The 22,989-nt window shown below is 49.1% G+C and overlaps 1 protein-coding gene across 1 annotated transcript in view; it reads right to left on the bottom strand.

The window, feature by feature from the left end:
* Positions 1 to 12,686, bottom strand: part of STARD3 (StAR related lipid transfer domain containing 3) — a 31,779-nt gene extending 19,093 nt beyond the window's left edge. Inside the window, exons 1-8 of the mRNA XM_060255483.1 lie at positions 12,417 to 12,686; positions 9,653 to 9,730; positions 8,693 to 8,770; positions 8,508 to 8,561; positions 7,547 to 7,664; positions 2,900 to 2,998; positions 2,185 to 2,237; positions 54 to 146 (exon numbers count right to left, since the gene is read on the bottom strand). Coding sequence (XP_060111466.1) covers positions 54 to 146; positions 2,185 to 2,237; positions 2,900 to 2,998; positions 7,547 to 7,664; positions 8,508 to 8,561; positions 8,693 to 8,770; positions 9,653 to 9,730; positions 12,417 to 12,626 — 783 coding nt within the window. The 5' untranslated portion in view covers positions 12,627 to 12,686. The remainder of the gene's footprint in view (positions 1 to 53; positions 147 to 2,184; positions 2,238 to 2,899; positions 2,999 to 7,546; positions 7,665 to 8,507; positions 8,562 to 8,692; positions 8,771 to 9,652; positions 9,731 to 12,416) is intronic.
* Positions 12,687 to 22,989: the final 10,303 nt, after the last annotated feature.

The raw sequence follows: 22,989 nt of genomic DNA on the forward strand, positions 1-22,989 counted from the left end.
GGGTGACCCAAACAGGCCTCACGTCACCCATCGCTAGGGAGCGGTCTGCTTACACTGCATTTCTCGAAGGTCCAGTTCTCCTCTTGAGCCAGGATCTGATCCATCGCCTCCATGGCCATCTTGCCTTGCCGGATGTATTCCCTCTCCTAGATTAATTCCAAACAGCAAACAACTCAGACACACACACACACAGACCTCCCTCCAAAACGTCCCGACTTCCTCTCGTGTTTTGATCAAACCTTCTGGTTAAGCTACTGCAGCAGGGAAGTAGAAATTCTGGGTGAATATGCTGACAATCACCTATATATCCCAACAATCGTCTAAAAATCTACTTATCTCTGCAAACTCACCTGGGGTTCCTCTTCAAGTCCATGGGGCATGGCCTTGATCCCCCCTCTGTCCCCAACTTGGGCATGCGTTAATAAGTAGTTTGCTTACAAAAATAATAAGGGGAGGGACGGTGGCTCAGTGATAGAGCATCTGCTTGGGAAGCAGAAGGTCCCAGGTTCAATCTCTGGCATCTCCAAAAAAAAAAAGGTCCAGGCAAATAGGTGTGAAAAACCTCAGCTTGAGACCCTGGAGAGCAGGGGAGGGACGATGGCTCAGTGGTAGAGCATCTGCTTGGTAAGCAGAAGGTCCCAGGTTCAATCCTTGGCATCTCCAAAAAAAAAAAAAGGTCCAGGCAAATAGGTGTGAAAAACCTCAGCTTGAGACCCTGGAGAGCCGCTGCCAGTCTGAGAAGACAATACTGACTTTGATGGACTGAGGGTCTGATTCAGTAGAAGGCAGCTTCATATGTTCAATAATGCATAGTTATCCACCTATGTGCTCCTGCAATAAGGCATGATCCATGCCCAGACTTGCAAACTCCTCTGGGAACTCCCCCGGCCACCTGCAGAGGATGGGGGGGGGGCAGGTAGGGTTGCCAGCTCCAATTTGGGAAACATTTGGGCCACGGCCTTTCCCGCTTATCTCCTCCTTCCTATCACTTCAGTAATGCGTGCGCCACTTGTCTGATGGGCAGCGCTCCTTAAGACGAAACAGACTGGCCTCCTGATGCTAACTTCCTGCAGTAACAGCAATGGCTGCCAAGCGGGTGGGGAGCCTTCAAGGACATGGTGAAATGCCCGACAGGCCTCCAAGTTCGACAAAAGCCACCTCCTAATGGAAGCAGCCGCCCTTATGAATGACCACTGGAGGCAGAGTCTGATGCTGCCCTCTAGTGGCTGAAAGGAAACGACAACAATTCACAGCTAAAGGTTTTACTCTGTACGTCTTAAGGTGGCTTTCACTTCTGGAATGCCGGTTTCCTACAAATTTCGTCCTACGTCTGAACAAATGAATTTGATACCCCTGACATAGCTCTTTGGGGCTTCATGCTCCGGCTTGCCATGTTAAGCCCCGCACCTTGACGATTGACTTTCTGGATGTCTTGCAATCACTGTAGGCTGCTAGCGGGACTACCTCGGTGGGAACACGTGCGGCCTGGGCTGAGGGAGCTGCACTGGCTTCCAATTGTATTCCGAGTTCGCTACAAGGTGCTGGTTATTACCTTTAAAGCCCTATATGGCCGAGGACCTGCCTACCTTAGGGACCGCCTCTCTCCATATGTTCCCCAGAGAGCACTGAGATCCAGCTCCCAAAGTCTTCTAAAAATCCCTGGACCAAAGGAGGCCGAATTGAAAGCAACAAGGGAGCAGGCCTTCTCAATAATGGCTCCCCACTGGTGGAATCAGCTACCGGAGGAAGTGCGAGCCCTGCGGGATTTTAACCAGTTCCGCAGGGCTTGCAAAACCACCCTCTTTCAAGAAGCCTATAAGGAAGCCTGAATGAGACATGTAGCCATCTGGATAGACATCCCACTGAATGTAGCGCCTTTAATTTATTGTGGTTTTTTAAAATTTTAACTGTTTTAACTGTATTTTTAACTGTATCTTATCATATGAATTGCATAATAATCATGGTACACACCATGTCTTGTTAGCCGCCCTGAGCCTGCTTCGACGGGGAGGGCGGGATATAAATAAAATTTATTATTATGATGATGTAGAGAACCTTGTGGGCACACAAGATGTCCTCTACGCCACACCAGTCAGGTAAGTGTTGGAGGAGGGGGCTTTAACACCCAATCAGAAGCACATGCAAATGACAGCAGCTACAAGGCCAAGTTTGCCCCGGGCTTACCTCTTCCGTTAAGACCCTCTTTCCCAATAGCTCATCGTCTGAATCATCTGAGCCTAAGGGCAGAGAGAGAGAGAGAGAGACAGAAAGAAGGGAAAAACAGATAGATTTAAAAAATCATCTAGTCCAACCCCTTACACAGGAAATTCACAACTCCTGCTCCTCCAGTGACCCCTGCTCTATGACCAGAGGAAGGGAAAAAAGCCTCCTACCTGACCCGGAAGCGATGATCATCGGGTGAGCACCGGCTCACCCCTTCCTGCCCTCCCTCTCACCATCCGCCTAAACTCACAGGATCAGCATCGCTGTCAGACGGGCATCTAGCCTCTGTGTCAAAACCCACCAAAGCAGTAGAGCCCACCAACTTCCGAGGCTTCCGCCAGAAAAGTTCTTCCAATCATTTAGGTGAAGGGTTTGGAAGAGGTGAGATCCGTAACTATTTGTGTGAACGGGAAGAGGCATTTTGGTGCCCGAGGCGGTGCAATTATTTAAAACGGTGCAGAATTTTATTTATTTTTAAAAAGGCCATATGCTCCGCTCTCTGGTTCCAGAGCACAGGCTCGGCAAACGTTTCTACTCGGGAGTGAGTCTGAAGCTCTCGCACTGCTTTATAAACAGACTCGCTAGTATGAGCCACCGCCTTTCGCTCACCCAGCGCTCTGGAACCGAAACGCAAAAGTCGACCGGCGGGCCGAAGAAAGGGAGAGTCATTCGTTACCTGCGGCGGATTCCGGAGGAGAATAGAACTGGCCGTCGGAGAGCGCGCCTGAGTAGAGAAGGGGCCCGCGGGCCACAGCAGCCTGAGCTGCCAAATACCCTGAAAAGGAAAGAGAAGAGTACTTATGCTCACTCATGATTGTCATCTTTTAAACCAGGGGTGTCAAACATGTGACCCAGGGGCCACATCAGGCCCCTGGAGGACTCCGATCAGGCCTTCAAACGAGTCTGCTTCCTTCTCCCTCTCTCTTGCTTCTTTCTGTGTCACAGCTTGCTTTGCCAGGCTTGCCCAACTACACAGGAGCTATAGAGCAAAGCCTCTATTATCCCCATTGGCTGAGGCTCCTCTCTTGGGGAAAAAGTGGGGAGGGAGAGCTTGCTTTGATACTGACCACAATACTGCGAGAGTGCTCATACTTTACGCATTATTTAAAGTTTTTCTTTAAAAAAAAAATCTTAATTGAGTTTGTCTGTGCCCTTTATAAAGTTTATGTCTCTGCTACCTGGCATTACATTTTATGACACACGCGGCCCGGCCCGACAAGGTGAAGATCCGGCCCTCGTGAGTTCAACACCCCCATCCCTTGGAGGCTAACTGATGGTCGACGAAAATGAACCCGCTGTGCCCTTAATACAGATAGAAGACTCGTATTACAACACTGAAAAGCTAAAAGCCCACCCCAGAAAATCAACGGATTGAGGAGCTTAGAACTTTATCAGTATTTGAACACTTTGCCCTTTCATCACACCCCCTCCAGCCTACAAATAGCAGCTCTCCAGCAGCCCTGGCCCCACTCAACGCACAGCAGCCAAGAAGGTCTGAGCGCCTGCTCCGGCTGCAACGCCACTGAGGATGTTCTCTGCAGCTGAGAACGAAACATCTGGAAGGAAAACTTTCTCCAGTAGAACACGGCACTTGAGCCCGAAAGATTCTACAAACCCTAATGGTGTTACCAGCCGTGAAAACCTGAAATCTTTGATAACTTTGCATATAGATGGCCATTGCCTATGGACTTATTTATAGTAACTTGGAAACGATTTATAGATCTGCCAACACCGCTGATGGTCAATTAGCCTTTGAAGCTCCGAGGCTGAAACTGAAAGAACTGAAAAGAGACTCAACCTTGGAGCTTCAAAGGTAAGAACAGGAGGGAGAGGAGGGGGGAGAAAAGAGCCTCACAGGCCAGTTCTGGCCCGCAGGCCAGATGTTTGACACCCCTGCTGTAAATTTTATCGTGCTCTTCCTTTCTTACCCACCCATCCCACCCCGCAAATACTTGCTTCTGGGCTCCATTTTTCAAACCCACTGTGAGAATTTTGCTAAACTTTCAGATCTGACAAACTTTCTAATATTTTTCCCCACAAAAAAATTGGGGAAAATAACCGAAATTTAAAAAGCAGACAGATGAAAATCTTCACCATGCTACTGTGGCCGCAAAGGAGAAAGTAATTTTAAAAGTGCGATGGGAGTAAGGTTTTATTATGACAATTTCTGCACATCTGAAGTTGCTGTGCCCGATGCAGAATCTGCTATCCGAGGCTGAACTTGACATCTGAGTATCTTTAGTGATGATGATGGGCATGAGACATGTGTACTTTGAACTAGATCAGGGGTGGCCAAACTTGCTTAACATAAGAGTCACGTGGAATAATTGTCAGATGTTTGAGAGCCACAAGGCAGGAATATTACACACGTCTTTATGAAAAGTCTTAATATTTTCTTTGCACAGAAAGATACAATAAGTATGTATGCACTTTACAACATGACCACACGAGGAGGAGACTTTTTTTAAAAAAAACAAAAGCTGGGAATAACAGTCCCCATAAGACTTGCACAGGGAAAGGTTAGGGAATTATTTTTTTGGCAGCAGCGAGAAAAAGAAACAGACATGTACCATATAAATCACTGTTGTACTGATCTTACGCATCTCTCTTTGCCTTGCACCAAAGTTAGTAAATACAGCTCCTAGAAGAGCCATGAAACTAAGCGGGAACCCTGCGCAGCGCTCCTTAATTCCGCCCCTCCTTCCAATGGCTCCCTCAGCTCTTGCGCTCTCTTTTCCCTGCTCTAGGTCTCTGGGCGATCTCTGTGCTGGAGGAGAAGAGCTTGCAAGTCTGCCTATTTCCACCTCCTTCCCTGCTTCACACATGGTGGAAATAGTTGCCTACCTATGTGTCAGCGCACAGAGGCTGACTGAAGTCCCAGTGCTAAGCATGCTTACTTGAGAGTAAGCCTGCATTAAGTTTGTCCTTGACCTCTGGGAGCCACACAATAAGTGTGAAAGAGCCACAGGTGGCTCCAGGGCCGCAGCTTAGCCACCCCTGATCTAGATAGCCACATTCTCCCTTCATCAGTCTACACTGGCAGGGGTGTCAAACATGCAGCCCGGGGGCTGAATCAGGCCCCTGGAGGGCTCCTATCAGGTCCCCGAGCAACTGCCTCTTGTCTGCTTCCTTCTCCCTATCTCTTGCTTCCTTCTGCACCTCAACTTGCTTTGCAAGGCTTGCTCAATTGCATAGAAGCTCAATTGCACAGAAGGCTGTGCTCAATTGCACTGAAGCTACAGAGCAAAACCTTGATTTTTTCCATGGGTTGAGGCTCCTCCCCCTCCTGCTCCCCTGAGGAGGGAGGGAAAGAGCCAGAAATCTCTTTGCCCAGTTCCCTGGATCCCACAGGAGAAATACAGAGAAAGCACCTTTAAGACCAACAAGTGCTAATGTTTTAAGTTTTAAAAAAAAAACCCTTTACTTGTGCTTGTGTCTTTTAAATGTTGATCTCTACCACCTAATCTTAAATAGGTACACACGTGGCCCGGCCTAACACAGCCCAGCCCGGCCTGCAAGGTTTCATATTACGTCAGATCCGGCCCTCATAACAAATGAGTTCGACACCCCTGCTCGACAGTCTTTTAGCCTCCTGAAGCACAAGTTTCTGGCCCTCACGGCATGACAGAGAATGACATGGAAAACCTTCAGGCCCTTCCCTCACTTCCTGCCAACCTACTCCCGTGTATCGAGTCCCTTCCATTCTGAATCACAGAATCTGACAGGAATAGCCCCCGTGTACAACTGCAGTTTATATTCCGTGGCGCCAGGGGTGGAATTCTAGCAGGAGCTCCTTTGCATATTAGGCCACCTCCCCCCCCCCAATGTAGCCAATCCTCCAAGAGCTTACAAAAAAGGAGCCTTGTAAGCTCTTGGAGGACTGGCTACATCGGGGGTGTGTGGCCTAATATGCAAAGGAGCTCCTGCTAGAATTCTATCTCTGGACCCTGTACTAAGAGCCCCGTAAGCTCTTGGGGGACTGGCTACATCAGGGGTGTGTGGCCTAATATGCAAAGGAACCCCTGCTAGAATTCTATCTCTGGACCCTGTACTAAGAGCCCCGTAAGCTCTTGGGGGACTGGCTCCATCAGGGGTGTGTGGCCTAATATGCAAAGGAACCCCTGCTAGAATTCTATCTCTGGACCCTGTACTAAGAGCCCTGTAAGCTCTTGGGGGATTGGCTACATCAGGGGTGTGTGGCCTAATATGCAAAGGAACCCCTGCTAGAATTCTATCTCTGGACCCTGTACTAAGAGCCCTGTAAGCTCTTGGGAGACTGGCTACATCAGGGGTGTGTGACCTAATATGCAAAGGAACCCCTGCTAGAATTCTATCTCTGGACCCTGTACTAAGAGCCCTGTAAGCTCTTGGAGGATTGGCTACATCAGGGGTGTGCGGCCTAATATGCAAAGGAACCCCTGCTAGAATTCTACCTCTGGACCCTGTACTAAGAGCCCTGTAAGCTCTTGGGGGATTGGCTCCATCAGGGGTGTGTGGCCTAATAGGCAAAGGAGCCCCTGCTAGAATTCTATCTCTGGACCCTGTAAGAAGAGCCCTGTAAGCTCTTGGAGGATTGGCTACATCAGGGGTGTGCGGCCTAATATGCAAAGGAACCCCTGCTAGAATTCTACCTCTGGACCCTGTACTAAGAGCCCTGTAAGCTCTTGGAGGATTGGCTACATCGGGGGGCGGTGTGGCCTAATATGCAAAGGAGCTCCTGCTAGAATTCCACCCCTGTGTGGCACACAGTGGTTGCAAGGCAGCTCCCACATCAGCACACAACACTTCCGCGCAAAGGCCAGGGCTCTCTTCCCACTGCCTGTGAGCAGATCAAACTGCCTCGCTCAACGTTTCAACTGGAGCTCAACTTTTTTTTTTTTTTAAATCTCTGCAGCGCATGATTCTATCTACAAAGCAATTGAGCGCCTAATGCAAAAGAGCACTTATCTCCCCGCGAGTGATCCGGAGTGCGTTGCTAACCCAATAGTGGCTTTATAGTGCTCATTTGCTTTAAAAAAAATGGGAGGCCTCCTCTGGGTATCTCCGCTTTTCGATTATTTATCTAGCCCAACCACTTATGTGCTGCCTTATCAGTGACCTGCTCTTTTCCCTGCACAGGAAAACAAAAAATACATGAAATGGCCTCAAGGAATTGGAACCTGGGCCCTAAAACGCCCACTGCAAATCCAGTTACACGCTAAAGTTGTTTTTCTGAAAAGCCCCGGCCTGCCCCATCCTTTTGCCCCGCTAAAAGTACAACCGATGCCACAAACGTGGGTGAACGGGCACCAAGACTGGTCCCCTCCCCACCCCCTGGACTCACATTGCTCTTCTTCGGCCTCCTGAGGTAAAACTTTGAAGTCCAGAAACCATGTTTCCAGCCAGGCGAGGACAAAGGAGATGATGGGCAGGAGGTAACCGAAGGCACCTTTGGCCAGGAGCTGCGGGCGGGGGAGAGAAAGGAAAAGACGTTGAGTCAAAAGAAGACGACGAAGACAACAGCAGATCTATACTCCGCCCCGCTCTCTGAATCAGAGACGCAGAGCGGCTTACAATCTCCTATATCTTCTCCCCCCACAACGGATACCCTTTGAGGTGTAGGTGAGGCTGAGAGAGCTCTCCCAGCAGCTGCCCTTTCAAGGACAGCTCTGGGAGAGCTATGGCTAACCCAAGGCCATTCCAGCAGCTGCAAGCGGAGGAGTGGGGAATCATACCTGGTTCTCCCAGGTAGAGGTCCGCGCACTTAACCACTACACCAAACTGGCTCTCCATGCTGGTCATTGCCGGCAGCACGAACCTCAGCCGACGCCCACCCTTCCAAGACCTCTTTAGTCGACACGCTCAGGAGGATTGTCTGAAGGGGTCAGTCTGTTTAGGGACTGGCACTCTGCGTTAGATACCCCCTTCAAACATTAATTACCCCCCTCCTTTTTTTTCCCCTCCCAAAACCAGACTGAATAGAGATTTGATGACAATTTCTGAAGTTACATTTTGATTGTCTGCAGGGGTAGAATTCTAGCAGGAGCTCTTTGCATATTAGGCCATACACCCCTGATGTAGCCAATCCTCCAAGAGCTTACAAAAAAGAGCCTTGTAAGCTCTTGGAGGATTGGCTGCACCAGAAGTGTGTGGCCTAATATGCAAAGGAGCTCCTGCTAGAATTCTACCCGTTTGTCTGTCTTCAGGCACCTTTTTTCCAGGCCGCCCCTCACCCCAGGCTTTTGGAAAAGTGCCTGCAGAGAGGAGACGGGAACCCATTGCTACAGGGGTCAGCGGCTACTCACATCTGAGAGGATAACTTTCACTATTAGGAAGGCACTGGACACCAGCGTTGAGATCTTGGGGAGGAAAACAAAAAGGGAAGGGGGAAGGAGAGAAAGTCATTAGAAGTCATGTTTCTCTCTCTCCCTAGCAATTAAATGAAGGTGCTACTTTAAGAACAATTGTTTAAAAAAAGATAGCCCCTTACCGCAATAATCCACCAGTGGCGGAGCCTGAGGATAGCGTATCCCAAAAGCAGCAGTAAGAACCGGAATACAGCCAAGAGCTTAAAAAAAGAAAGAAAGAAAAAGGAACAAAGGAAATATTCATGAAGTGGCAAGAGTGAAGTACTCAAACAAAAAAGAAGTGGTTTTTTTGTCCTAATTTGACAGAATTGGCATGCTTTCAGAGTCTGCAGAACTCCAGGGCTTCTTTTGTAGCAGGAATTCCTTTGGATATTAGGCCAGACACCCCTGATGTAGCCAATCCTCCAAGAGCTTCCAGGGTTCTCAGTACAGGGCCTGCTGTCAGCTCCAGGAGGATTGGCTACATCAGGGGTGGAATTCTAGCAGCAGCTCCTTTGCATATTAGGCCACACCCCTCTGATGTACCCAATCCTCCAAGAGCTTTTAGGGCTCTCAGTACAGGGCCTACTGCCAGCTCCAGGAGGATTGGCTACATCAGGGGTGGAATTCTAGCAGCAGCTCCTTTGCATATTAGGCCACACCCCTCTGATGTACCCAATCCTCCAAGAGCTTTTAGGGCTCTCAGTACAGGGCCTACTGTCAGCTCCAAGAGGATTGGCTACATCAGGGGTGGAATTCTAGCAGCAGCTCCTTTGCATATTAGGCCACACCCCTCTTATGTAGCCAGTCCTCCAAGAGCTTACAGGGCTCTTCTTACAGGGTCTACTGTCAGCTCCAGGAGGATTGGCTACATCAGGGGTGTGTGGCCTAATATCCAAAGGAGTTCCTGCTACAAAAAAAAAGCCCTGCAGAACTCTATCAGAAGAGACAAAGCTATATGTGAAATGCAAACACTTGCATGCTCCTAGAACCCACCTGTTGGATAATTTGTCTGACAAATCCCTTTTGCTTACTTTCAGCCTTTCCCTGTAACCCTTCCCCGTTGCAGGACTTGCAGAAGGCATCTTAGTCAGAATACTTACAAATATGTCAAAAAAAGATGACTTAAAGTTGTAGTTGATAATTTCTTCTTTCAAGTTATACTGGATGCCTTTGGAGGTCTGTGGATGCAAAAGATGGAAGGGCAAAAAAAAGTAATTAAGCAATGTTAGGAGTTTGATGAATAAATGAATAAACTATATTGCTTCTTTCTAGCACTACCTCTCAAGCCGTGACCCCCCCCCCCCCCACCCTACCCCCGGGAATGAACTCTCCTCTTTCATTCTCCTCTGCCTGCATTCCTGGCTTTCTCCTTTCTCAACTCTAGTGAATACTTCCTAAACCTTGAGCTGGGAGAGTCTAGCACCGTGAGAAATACAAAATATTAGTCTCCTGTAAGCCCAAATACTCTTAAGAGAGGGTTGCTTACCGCCTCTCTGCATGAGTTGCTGCTGTGAGTTTTCCTGGGTCCAATTAGAAATGGCAATCCCATTAGTATCTCGCGAGGGGGGGGGGAAGAGGGTGGGTTTAGGTTTAACTGATGGCAATCCTTATTCTTACACACCCCACAGCTCCCCCAAGAACCTTTTTGGATAAAAGTGACATGCGCCTCTAGTTTTATTCAAGGAAAGGCAAGTGGTGTCTAAGCTTTTGGTGGTTTGGTGAACGCTGTTTTAAGCCCCCATTTGTTTCACGGTGTGCTTCTCTCCCACAAAAGAATCCCTTTTGGGAAGCTGCAGGGAATAGAGATTGCTGGCCTGGACTTGTCAAACATCAGGCAGGGCTCTTCCCCTCTGAGATCAGGCTGACTCCTGTCCTGCCCCAGTCATTAGCTCCCTTGACACCATTTTGCAGCAAATGCTGCTTTCCTCCAAAGCAGAAAGACCAACCTTTTGGTTTAGCCGTCCTTCTGGCTTAGTGATCAGAACCAGAAATGTATCACTTGCCAATCTAGGACAGGGAACCCAAATCCTTTTGCACCTGCGGGGCCATCTAGAATTCTGAAACGGCATGGTGGGCAGCAAAATGGCTGCCGCAGGAGGTGGAGCCAGCCACAAAATGGCTGCCACAGCAAGAGTTCCCCCTAAGCTGAGTTACTGTGAGCTAGCTCGCCGGATTTTTAGCCTCCAGCTCCCACATTTTTGTCTTAGCTCAGGAAGGATGACCCCAGAGCACACTAATTTATGCGGTAGCTCTAATGCCAGTTGCTCACAAAGCAGAATTTTTGCTCACAAGACTTAGAGGGAACATTGGCCACAGCTTAATTGCCAATTCGACCCTCAATAGTCATTCAGAAGCCTTGCTGGGCAAATGCCCAGCCTGGCCCCACCCACTTAGTACATTTGGTGGGCACTGGGAAAGGTGTCGGCAGGCATTGTGACACTCACAGCCACCGTACTGATCTAGAGCTTACTTCTGTTATCTTTTGATCCAGAATAAAGAGCTCCCAGTAGGGCTGCCAAATTCCTGGGCCAGGCGGGGCTTCCCCCGTCCCGGAGGTTCCCAACCCACTGGCCTGCTTTGGGCCGGTGGGGGGAGGATCCTCCCCCGACATTGCCGGCGCGATGACATCACTCGCAGGGACGTCATCGCGCCAGCAATGTTGCGCACCGGTCGCTCTAGGAGCTTCTGGGGAAACTATGGTTTCCCTGGATGCTCTAGCAATTTGGGAGCGAAAACTCTATGGTATCTATTGTTCCAGGCTGCAGGGAACTTGTTTTCCCTAGCTCCCGGAGTCAGCCCAGCCTGTTTTACTACTCCAAGGCAGAAGCGATTGCGCATAGAGGACATCTCCATCCCCAGCGTGGAACAAAAAGGAGCTGCCTCCTCCCTCCTCCAAACCAAGAGTAGGTCCTAAATAAAAGAGTTACGTATATTCGGGATAGCCTCTCCCCATATGAACCCCCCCCCCCCCCGGGTTCTGAGGTCTGCTGCTCAACATCTTCTTGAGATCCCTGGTTCTAAGGACGCCCGTCTGGCTTTGACAGGGCCTTTTCGGTCCGGGCCCCTATCTGGTGGAATGAACTCCCGCTGGAGATCCGGGCCCTGCAGGACTTATCAAGGTTTCGCAGGGCCGGTAAGGCGGAGTTCTTCTGCCAGGCTTTTAATTAATCCAGCAGGCGCCCTCTGAAAGTCATCACTTCCTCCAGCATTTCACCATTAGGGTGTTCTGCTGTGCTACTAGCCATCAGCCGCACGCTGTTGAGAAGTTTTATCACCTATGTCTGTAAGATCGTTTACTGCGCTGCTCCTTTTTTTGTAATGCTTGTTTTTATATTATTTTAATTTTGCTGCTTTACTGTTGCACGCCGCCCTGAGCCCGCTTGCGGGGTAGGGTGGGATATAAATCCAAAAACTAAATTTAATTAAATTAAAATACAAGCAACTGGGGGGAGGAGGGGACTGCATGATGTTATCTGGTAACTTTGGGGGACGAGTAGACGGACGGGCAGTGGCGTTAGTCTCCAGAGTTTACCTTAACTCTGAGCAGCACCCCCTTCATCGGCGTCAACTGGGGAGCAACAAGACCCAGGTCAAAAGAGGGACGTACGGGTCACAGCAGCAGCCCGCCTCAGAGGAATCCCACCGCTTTGAGTCCGTCACACTGGTTTTAGCCTCGGTGGCTTTGCAAGGAGGCCACGCTGGGAGAGGCCCTGCGAGGCACTTCTGCACCTCACATTGCCGCCGCCGTACGAACGGCGACGCTCGGGAGATCACCGCTTTCGCCGCGCCCCATTTGTTTGCGAGAACCCTAGGAGGGAAGACCCCCCCCTCCCCGTTTCCCAAAGCCGGCCTCCCCCAACTCACATTCAGCTCAATTATCCAGAGGAGCGAGATGAAAAGGAGGTCAAAGGTCACAAAGAGGCAGAAGGTCCTCCGGACGTCGGAAATGACCCTTCTCCTTTCGGGAGAGAAGTAGTGGTACGGGGAGAAGCCCTGGCTGTAGGAGAGGGAGGAAGCGATCGCGGGAAGGCTCTGCTCCAGGTCACCGTTCGGCAAGCCCCATGGTTTGCTCATCCTCGGGCGGATCGGGGGAGTCCTTGGGAGCTCACACGTGTGTCCTCACCCACGGCTCATCTGCTGGTGGGAGACGAGACCCCTTAGCACAGGGTGTCAAACTCATTTATTACGAGGGCCGGACTTGACATAAAAGGGACCTTGTCAGGCCGGGTCATAAAATGTAACGCCAGGTAGCAGAGATATAAACTTTACAAAGGACATAGGCAAACACAATGAATTTTTAAAAAAGCTTAAAATAAAACATGCTTAAAACAGCGCTCGTTGGTCTTAAAGGTGCTTTCTTTGTACCTCTCCTGTGTGATTCAGGGAACTGGGCAAAGGAAGCTCTGGCTCTTCCTTCCCCCTGGGACCAGAAGCGGGGGGAGCTTCAGCCAATAGAAGGAAGAGAGGCTTGGCTCAGTAGGAAGCTACCCTTCCCCCGCCCCTTCTTCCCCAAGGAAGGACTCTCAGCCAATGGAGAAAACAGAGGTTTTGCTCTGTAGCTCCTGTGCGATTGAGCAAACCTGGCAAAGCGAGCTGTGATGGAGAAGGAAGCAGATGACCGCCAGTTGCTGGGAGCCAGCTGATTAGGAAGAAGAAGACTGCAGATTTATACCCTGCCCTTCTCTCTGAATCAGAGACTCAGAGCGCTTTACAATCTCCTATATCTTCTCCCCCCACAACAGACACCCTGTGAGGTGGGTGGGGCTGGAGAGGGCTCTCACAGCAGCTGCCCTTTCGAGGACAACCTCTGCCAGAGCTATGGCTGACCCAAGGCCATTCCAGCAGGTGCAAGTGGGGAATCAAACCCAGTTCTCCCAGATAAGCGTCCACACACTTAACCACTACACCAAACTGACTCTCCAGGAGCCTGATTCAGCCCCTGGGCCACATGTTTGACACCCCTGCCTTAGCAGCTTAACAGCTCTCTTCCTTCCAAGATGGCAAGGGAAGGCCCTCTGGAGTCATGCTCTTTTCTGCTCACAGGAGCCCTGCGAGGTAGGTTCAGCCAAGAAAGTGCAACTGGCACAAACTCGCCCAGTAGGCTTCACAGCCCAATAAGGATCTGAACCCTCCGTGAAACACAACAGCCCCTGTATATGTTCTCTGCATACAGAAATTTAGGAAGCTGAGAAGCTGGGCAGGAGCGGGAGAGTTTGAGGATGGGGTGTGTGTCTCACACTCCTGCTCTGCTGCGGGGACAGGAAAAGGGGAAGCAAAATGGCTCCAAACAATTGGGTTCCATCTTGAACACTGCTATACGGCCAGCGTTCGCACGCCCCAGGCGAGCACCATGAAGCAGAGCTCGCTTCCGTCTTGCAAAGACACAAGGACTGACGTGCTCTGCTGGATTAGAGCACCGTGGCCAACAAGACACCTTGGACCAGGGATGGCCAAACTTGCTTAACATAAGTGCCACGTGGAATAAACGCCAAATGTTTGAGAGCCGGAGACATGAGCGTCAGATGTTTGAGAGCTGCAAGACAAGGAAGGGAGGGAGGAAAGCAAAGAGGAGGGGAAGGAGGGAGAGGGCACTCGATCCTATATCTTCACCACCCACTCGATCCTCTCACCGTGTGGGAAGGCTGAGCGGGGCCAGATGGCCCCATTGGCACAGAGGGCAATCACCTAGTTCGCCGACTCTCATTTGCCAGCCCTGACTACTAGTGTAGTGTAACTTGTCATATTGAATTTTAAACTATTATGTTTTAATTGGTTGATATATTGCAAATATGCTGTTGTGGCCTGCCCAGGGCCTACTTGTGGGTGGGGGCGGGCTAGAAGCCGATAATGACGACGATGATAATAATAATAATGAATCAGGGCTTTTTTTGTAGCAGGAACTCCTTTGCATTTTAGGCTATGCCCCCCTGATGTAGCCAATCCTCCAAGAGCTTACAGGGCTCTTCTTACAGTGTCAAGCGTGGAAGTTTCAGATAACCAAGTAATTGTTTAATACAAAGTCTCATTTTATTGATAATCCATTGTTGCTTCAAGGTGGAACTCCTTGAAAGTGATACAAAGTACTGTAAGGCATGAAGCTTTAAGGGTTACATCAAAGCACACAGGAGTGATAGTTCAAAGACATAACAAGGACGTGTGAATTACTACAAATATGCAACTTGCTATCTATGCGGTTAAAACTTCCCCCGGTCTCAAGAATTCTTATTACAGTTGATGGTTACAGCGTGGAAACCTTTCAGGGAGGCGCCTCCTATCAAAGCATGGCATTCTTACATGTGTTACTCAAAGGTGGGAAAGGGGAAAAGGGAGGTGAGAACAAAAGGGGGTTATACTTAGCTTTGATATACAATCACACAGGAAACTATTCTACAAGAAAGAGCAAGACTTAGAATTTAATACCGAATATAAACCGTATGCTTGACATACAGGGCGAACCGTAAGCTCCAGGAGGACTGGCTACATCAGGGGTGTGTGGCCTAATATGCAAAGGAGTTCCTGCTAGAATTCCTTACAGGGCTCTTCGTACAGGGCCTGCTGAGAGCTCCAGGAGGACTGGCTACATCAGGGGTGTGTGGCCTAATATGCAAAGGAGTTCCTGCTACAAGAAAAGCCCTGATGATGATAACCTCCATCACAGTTCCCCATCATCCTCTTTAACTAAGAAGTCTTTCCATCCTTTTATTGCAGGAAAGGAGAGTTCGTTTGCGTTCACGTTTTTTTGCCACTTTTCACAACTCTACAATCTTCTGTTTGGAAGCGGGGTGACTAGATAAACAGACCGCGTCTGACCTCAGCTCCGCAGCTGCACTAGCTGGAATGAGAAGTACCTAAAACATTGGGGCATCTTTAGTCTCCCCCGCCCTTCCTATTTGCTGAAGCCCCAGATGGGGGCGGGTGGGGGACATGCACCCCCCCGGCAAACACGAGAGCTGCAACTGTTCCATCAGATGGCCGTTCGGCGATTTGGAAAGAAGCAAAGGTCAGCTAATCCGTCCCCAAAGGGCGAAGCGGGACTGAAAGAAGTTTTCTGCACTGAATGAGGCGGATTCGTAAAGCAATCAAATAGCCAAGCCCCTCTCTGCCTGCTTCAAGCCGCTCCGGCCAAGAGCAGCTATCCACCTCCGACTTCTCACAGATCAAACCATGAAACATCTCACAGATCAAACCACTTTAACCTTCGAAAGCGTTCAATGGGTGGCCTCCAGATAGCTGTTTTACCACAAAGGAACTTCAAGAACAGCATGGAGAGAGAAACCGCTGAACTACGAATTATTATGAAACTTGGAACAAACACCTCCCCAGGACTGAACAGGGATAATGGTTTTTTTTACCTCATTACATATGCTAAACCCACTCTCAGTGAGTACAGCTAGACATCCACTGTAATAATAGTGTATCAGAATAATGTTTTATATTGACATACTCAAATGAGGGATATTGGCTATTTATCTCATTACACATACTTAACCCATTTTCATTTTAGGTATTCTTTTTTTTCTAATGGCAAACTGGAACGATGTTTATAATGTATAGATTGATGTTGAGAAATAAACTAGGCGGACAACGAGAAGGAAATACATGTCTTTTGTGATTTACCTAGACTTGCAGAAACCCCAACTGGCAGGCAACTTTTATTATCTTTTATGGCTATCCAGACCAAATGGCCTTCTAAATTGTCACACTGTTCCACCACGTGATCCCAGCCGGTTTGCCCTCTTCATCAACGCAATGCACGCATTTCAGCTCCACTGTGCCTGATCCCCTCGTCTGAAGAAGTACGCTTCCAGCACGCGAAAGCTTACGTTCTGAATAAAACTTTGTTGTCAAAGATTTCAGGTTTTCACGGCTGGTAACATCATTAGGGTTTGTAGAATCTTTCGGGCTCAAGTGCCGTGTTCTACTGGAGAAAGTTTTCCTTCCAGATGTTTCGTTCTCAGCTGCGGAGAACATCCTCAGTGGCGTTGAGCCGGAGCAGGCACTCTGACCTTCTTGGCTGCTGTGCACTGAGTGAGGCCAGGGCTGCTGCACACCCCCTCCAGCCTAGAAATAGCAGCTCTCCAGCAGCCCTGGCCTCACTCAACGCACAGCAGCCAAGAAGGTCAGAGCGCCTGCTTCGGTTGCAACGCCACTGAGGATGTTCTCCGCAGCTGAGAACGAAACGTCTGGAAGGAAAACTTTCTCCAGTAGAACACGGCACTTGAGCCCAAAAGATTCTACAAACCCTAATAAAACTTTGTTGGTCTTAAACGTGCCACTTGACTCCTGCTTTGTTCATGAAATCACTGCCACCACATTTTGGGATTCCCCCCCTTCCCTCCACACAGACACACCACACAGCAGTTCCCTGCTGCTTCCCCGGGATTAAAACAAAAAACGTTTCCAGGTGTGCGAGAAGTGAAATATCTGAAGAACGGCTCATTTAAGAACTGAGAAAAACAAATCCCAAATACAGAGTACAAGCAGGGGACCTGCAAGGAGGGATGGGGGGCACTGTACGTTCCTCAGCCCCAGTTTCCTCTTTCCCCTCCCTAAAAGCCCACCCCCACCCCCCGTAGCCTTTCCTGCTTCCTTCTCTCCTTCCCACCCACCAGCCAATTTACTTTTATCTACCCCCAACTTTTGCCAGCCCTCCCTCCTCCTAACAGCCAGTATCCTGGAAAATTCCAACCAGACTGCATAGTTCTCTTAAAAAAAAAAAAAAGATTTCAGGGTTGTTTTTCTTTTTCTTTTGCAAAGCTGCAGCTTTGCTCAGGTCTGTAGAAAGAGCCGCCTTGTCTGTTCGCGGCTCTAATCTAATCTCCGCATTTAAGCATCGTCGGCGGTGGTGGGGGAAGCATGTCGCGTCGCAGCACTTGGAGAGAAGTTGTTCTTCGGCTTTCCATTGGAGACTAGAAGCCTGAGAAAGGGAGACGTTCAGTCTGAGTCCTGAATCGTACACAGCAGGGCCTCCACCCAGCTTCTGGTTGGCCCCCCTCTCCCCAATATTATACGCCAAAGATCTGACACGTCAATACAAGAGGGTTTCAAAAATGTCCAGCTGCTTGCCCTGACCTGGATAGCTCAGGCAAGCCCGATCTCATCAGTTCTCAGAGGGATCTCTAAGAAGGGCCTACTCTGGCAAATACTTGGATGGGAGACCTCCTTGGAATACCAGCAGTCGGGAGGGCAAGGGCAGGCTTTATTCAACTTGTATTATGAGAAAGGGAGAAAAGTACTTCTTTCTCTACTTTCTCCATCCCATGCATTATCTTGTAAACCTCTATCATGTCACCCCACAGTCGACGTTTCTCCAAGCTAAAGAACCCCAAGCATTTTAACCTTTCTTCATAGGGAAAGTGTTCCAACCCTTTAATCATTCTAGTTGCCCTTTTCTGGACTTTTCCCAATGCTATAATATCCTTTTTGAGGTGCGGTGACCAGAATTGCACACAGTATTCCAAATGAGACTGCACCATCGATTTATACAGGTTTACCTGAAAAACAGTATCTGATCATATCACCAGCTACCCTTTGTTAACAACCCACAAACGTTTCAAGATCTGGTTTTGATTCAAGGGGAACGGGAGGCTGAAACGGGCCTGTCGCTGGCAAGCTGACTGACGGTCATCGCTATGCCCAAATAGCAAACGGGGAGGCTGGTGCCAGCCGCGAAGCAAACAAAACCACGTAACATGGCAAAAGACTCTATATGCCAAACTCGCTCAATGCAAGAGCCACATAAAATAAACGTCAGATGTCTGAGAGCTGCAAGACGTGAACGTCACATATTTGAGGGAGGGAGGGAGGGAAGGCAGGCAGGCAAATAGGGAGAAGTGGAAAGAAAACAACTTTAACCTTCCACTTGCACCAGCTGGCTTGTCTTGAAGAAGCGATGTAAAGAGAGAAATGCCTTCTTCAAGCTGGCAGATGCGGGGATGGAGGGGGGCTTCCGCAGTTTGGCCACCCCTGCTATACACTGAAGAACTCTCCCATTCTGCAAAAATATTACGTAACAAGATAAAATGGACCAAGGAGGACTGAAAATGCACTAGGACAGCGGTACTTGTGGGCACCGCAGTGTCGCTGGCACCTTTCCTGGTGCCCTCCCATCGGAGTGTTTTTGAATGGGCGGGACCAGGTGGCGCTTTTGCCAGCAAGACTGGCCACTGGAGATCAGACTGGCTGTGCAGATTTTCAAAAATGCTGCTTCGCCATTCAGCTGCCATTACTCCAGGATGTGTGACTGAAGGTAAGCTGCAGTAGCCTTTGTATGGCTGGCTTTGCCCGCTGCGGAAGCCATTCTGGATTCCAAAGGTGTCGGCAGGCTCCAAAAAGTTGGGGACCCCCCATGGGCTCAAAAACGTTCAGGATCCTTGCTCTGTATGTGATGTGGCTGATATACAATTGGGGAGGGGGAAAGAAGCTGGCTCACCCAAATTCCTGAGAGCTTAAGAGAATCCCAGAAAGAGCATCGGAGATGGAAATTTTAAAACAGCTACCCTTCCTCTCCGTTATCCCTCAAAACCACAGCTTGTCGTAGCCAAAGAGGGCCTCCCTATACAAAAGGACCACACCTTGGAGAGTCAGATGCGAGGGGCAAACAGTTGGAAAAGGTCAACATCTTTGCACTCTGCCTGAGAGTATTCCAGAGGCATCTGGCTGGGACCGGTCAGACCACAGTACCAAACTGACCTTTACTCTGATCCAGCAAGGCAGAATTTCTTAAGATCCGAGGCCTCTAAGTCACCCTCTCTGTTCTGGCGATCGCATTCGCAAAAGGAATATTCAGTGCGGTTTTTTGCTTGATCGTTCAGTCAGAATTTATCATTTTTGTCCTTTTTCTCGACGTGTTCAATTGACTTTAATTTTGGCATGGAGAAGGAAGTCCAACAATTGAAGATCAGGCTATGTGGAGGAAGGATTCTTTTTTTTTTAGAAAAAAAGTCCAATTAAAATCAGGGTTGTTATTACACACACAGAGAAAGACGGAGATAGATTCTCTGGTTTAAAGCACATCTTAACAGAGTTTCCTTGGCTTTAGGAGCCTGCCCTCCAAAAACTGAGGAGACAGACTTATTTCTCAGCTTTCAGGATTTTATATTTTATTTTTATTCATTTATATTTATTTTATTCCGTTCTTAGCCTGCCCTTCCTGCAGAACAGGCTCAGGGTGGGTTACATCATAGAAGACAACAGTTCAAAACCAATTAAAATATATTTTAATACAGTTTCATTATATTTTCTCGTTATCACTACCACAAGCCCTAATCCTAAACTCTTATATGAACATATATGAACATATGAAGCTGCCTTCTACTGAATCAGACCCTCGGTCCATCAAAGTCAGTCTTGTCTACTCAGACTGGCAGCGGCTCTCCAGGATCTCAAGCTGAGGTTTTTCACACCTATTTGCCTGGACCCTTTTTAGTTGGAGATGCCAGGGATTGAACCTGGGACCTTCTGATTACCAAGCAGATGCTCTACTGCTGAGCCACGTCCCTCCCACAGTCTTCACAGTCAGTCCATTCTCCCTCCTCTTCAGGATGGTCCTGGCTAGCCTGATCTCAACAGGACAACTCCTGCGATAGCTATGGCTGACCCAAGGCCATTCAAGCAGGTGCAATCGGAGGAATGGGGAATCAAACCTGGGTCAGAAGAGTCTGCACACTCAACCACTACACCAAACTGGCTCTCTTGCTCCGCCCTTAGACCCAGAATTAAGAACATAAAACGGGTGGCCAAACTTATTTAATGTAAGAGTTCTTCTGGATGGCCTACAACAGAGCATGGAGGCCAATGCCTTCCTCTGAGAAGAACATAAGGAGAGCCCTGCTGGATCAGACCAGGGGTCCATCTAGTCCAGCTTCCTGTCTCACACAGGGGCCAACCAGTTCCTCTGGAGGGCCAACAACAGGGCAGAGGGGCTGAGGCCTTCATAAAAACATAAGAAGAGCCCTGCTGGATCAGACCAGAGGTCCATCTAGTCCAGCATCCTGTCTCACACAGGGGCCAACCAGTTCCTCTGGAGGGTTAACCACAGGGCACAGAGGCTGAGGCCTTCATAAGAACATCAGAAGAGCCCTGCTGGATCAGACCAGTGATGTTCCATCTAGTCCAGCATCCTCTCTCACACAGGGGCCAGCCAGGTCCTCTAGAGGGCCAACAACAGGACACAGAGGCTGAGGCCTTCCCCTGATGTTTCCTCCTGGCTCTTGGATTGAAAGGATAAGTACCTCTGAACATGGAGATTTCCTTTAGTCACCATGGCTAGTAGCCAATGACAGCAGTCATTCATGAATCTCTCTATTCACATAACAATAAGAAGAGCCCTGAAGGATTAGACCAGTGAAGGTCCATCTAGTCCAGCATCCTGTCTCACACAGGGGCCCCAACCAGTTTCTCTGGAGGGCCAACAACAGGGCAGAGAGGCTGAGGCCTTCCCCTGATAAGAACATAAGAACAGCCCCGCTGGATCAGACCAGTGATGGTCCATCTAGACCGGCATCCTGTCTCACACAGGGACCAGTCAGTTCCTCTGGAGGGCCAACAACAGGGCAGAGAGGCCAAGGCCTTGCCTTGATGAGAACATAAGAACAGCCCCGCTGGATCAGACCAGTGATGGTCCATCTAGACCGGCATCCTGTCTCACACAGGGACCAGTCAGTTCCTCTGGAGGGCCAACAACAGGGCAGAGAGGCCAAGGCCTTGCCTTGATGAGAACATAAGAACAGCGCTGCTGGATCAGACCAGTGAAGGTCCATCTAGACCAGCATCCTGTCTCACACAGGGACCAGTCAGTTCCTCTGGAGGGCCAACAACAGGGCAGAGAGGCCAAGGCCTTGCCTTGATGAGAACATAAGAACAGCCCTGCTGGATCAGACCAGTGAAGGTCCATCTAGACCAGCATCCTGTCTCACACAGGGACCAGTCAGTTCCTCTGGAGGGCCAACAACAGGGCAGAGAGGCCAAGGCCTTGCCTTGATGAGAACATAAGAACAGCCCTGCTGGATCAGACCAGTGATGGTCCAGCATCCTGTCTCACACAGGGGCCAACCAGGTCCTCTGGAGGGCCAACAACAGGACACAGAGGCTGAGACCTTCCCCTGGCTCTTGGATTGAGAGGCTTATTGCCTTTCAGTGTGGAGGTTCCCCTCAGTGACCATGGCTAGTAGCTATTGACAGACTTATCCTCCATAAATCTATGTAATCCCATAATAATAATAATTATTATTATTATTTATATCCCGCCCTCCCTGCCGAAGCAGGCTCAGGGCGGCTCACATAACATAAATACAGCATTACAATAGTAAAATAATAAAACAGATAAAATATCCCAATTTACAATTATTGCTCAGCTAGGCATTAAAACGTCAATAAAACAAAATTTAAAACCACAGATTAATTTGGTGCTACGAATATAGCATAGCTTTGCATAGCGCTGGTATAATAATTCCACCTTAAAAAAGCCAGCTGGAAGAGGACGGTCTTATAGGCCCGGCGGAACTGGTTAAGGTCCCGCAAGGCCCATACCTCTTCTGGTAGCTGGTTCCACCAGCGGGGAGCTGTAGCCGAAAAGGTCCTCTCTCTTTTTGACCTCCTTTGGCCCAGGGATTGTCAGCAGGTTTTGCGAGCTAGATCGAAGCACTCTCTGGGGAACATATGGCGAGAGACGGTCCCTAAGGATAATAGATTTATACCCCGTCTTTCACTTTGAGTCTCAGAGTATTTTATAATCTCCTTCCCTTCCTCTCCCCACAACAGACAGCCTACGGAGTAGGGGGTGCTGAGAGAGCTCTGAGAGAACTGCTCTTGAAAGAACAGCTCTGAGAGAACTGTGTGGCTGCATGTGGAGGAATGGGGAATCAAACCTGGTTCTCCAGTTTAGAGTCAGTCCGTCGCTCTTAACCACTACACCACACTGTGTCTCTTGATATCCCCTGATAAGAACATAAGAAGAGCCCAATACGATTGTATGGCATGCCAAGCACACCTACAAGAACATAGTGGAGTTTTCCATGATAATAGTCCCACAGAAGATATTTATAACCACAGGAGGAAGTTCACACTTCTGAACGACACAATGTGCCTCTAGGCTTTGCCCAGAAGCTGAGCGTTTTATTTAGCAAGATAACTCTGGCGCACTCCGTCGCGGAACTCTGCACTCAAAACGGATGCATCGCACTCTGCCAAGCACAAGACCACCCAGTTTATTCTGATCTGGTTGAAGGGGTGGGTGGGTTCAAGAATGAACTGGAGTCACGTGGCAAGTATGGGTGACATTTGGGATTGGAATAGCATACCAATCTGGAGGCAGAAATTTGGAGTAACTTTTATCCCGCCCATTCTGAATCAATGGGACGTTAGTTGCAAATCTAAACCAGCGATAAGGAAGGTGAAGGAATAAGAATAAAAATGTGGGTCCAAGGTCAGCGGAATT

The sequence above is a fragment of the Heteronotia binoei genome, chromosome 15 (genome assembly GCF_032191835.1).
Source record: "Heteronotia binoei isolate CCM8104 ecotype False Entrance Well chromosome 15, APGP_CSIRO_Hbin_v1, whole genome shotgun sequence".
In the NCBI taxonomy this organism is placed as follows: Eukaryota; Metazoa; Chordata; class Lepidosauria; order Squamata; family Gekkonidae; genus Heteronotia; species Heteronotia binoei.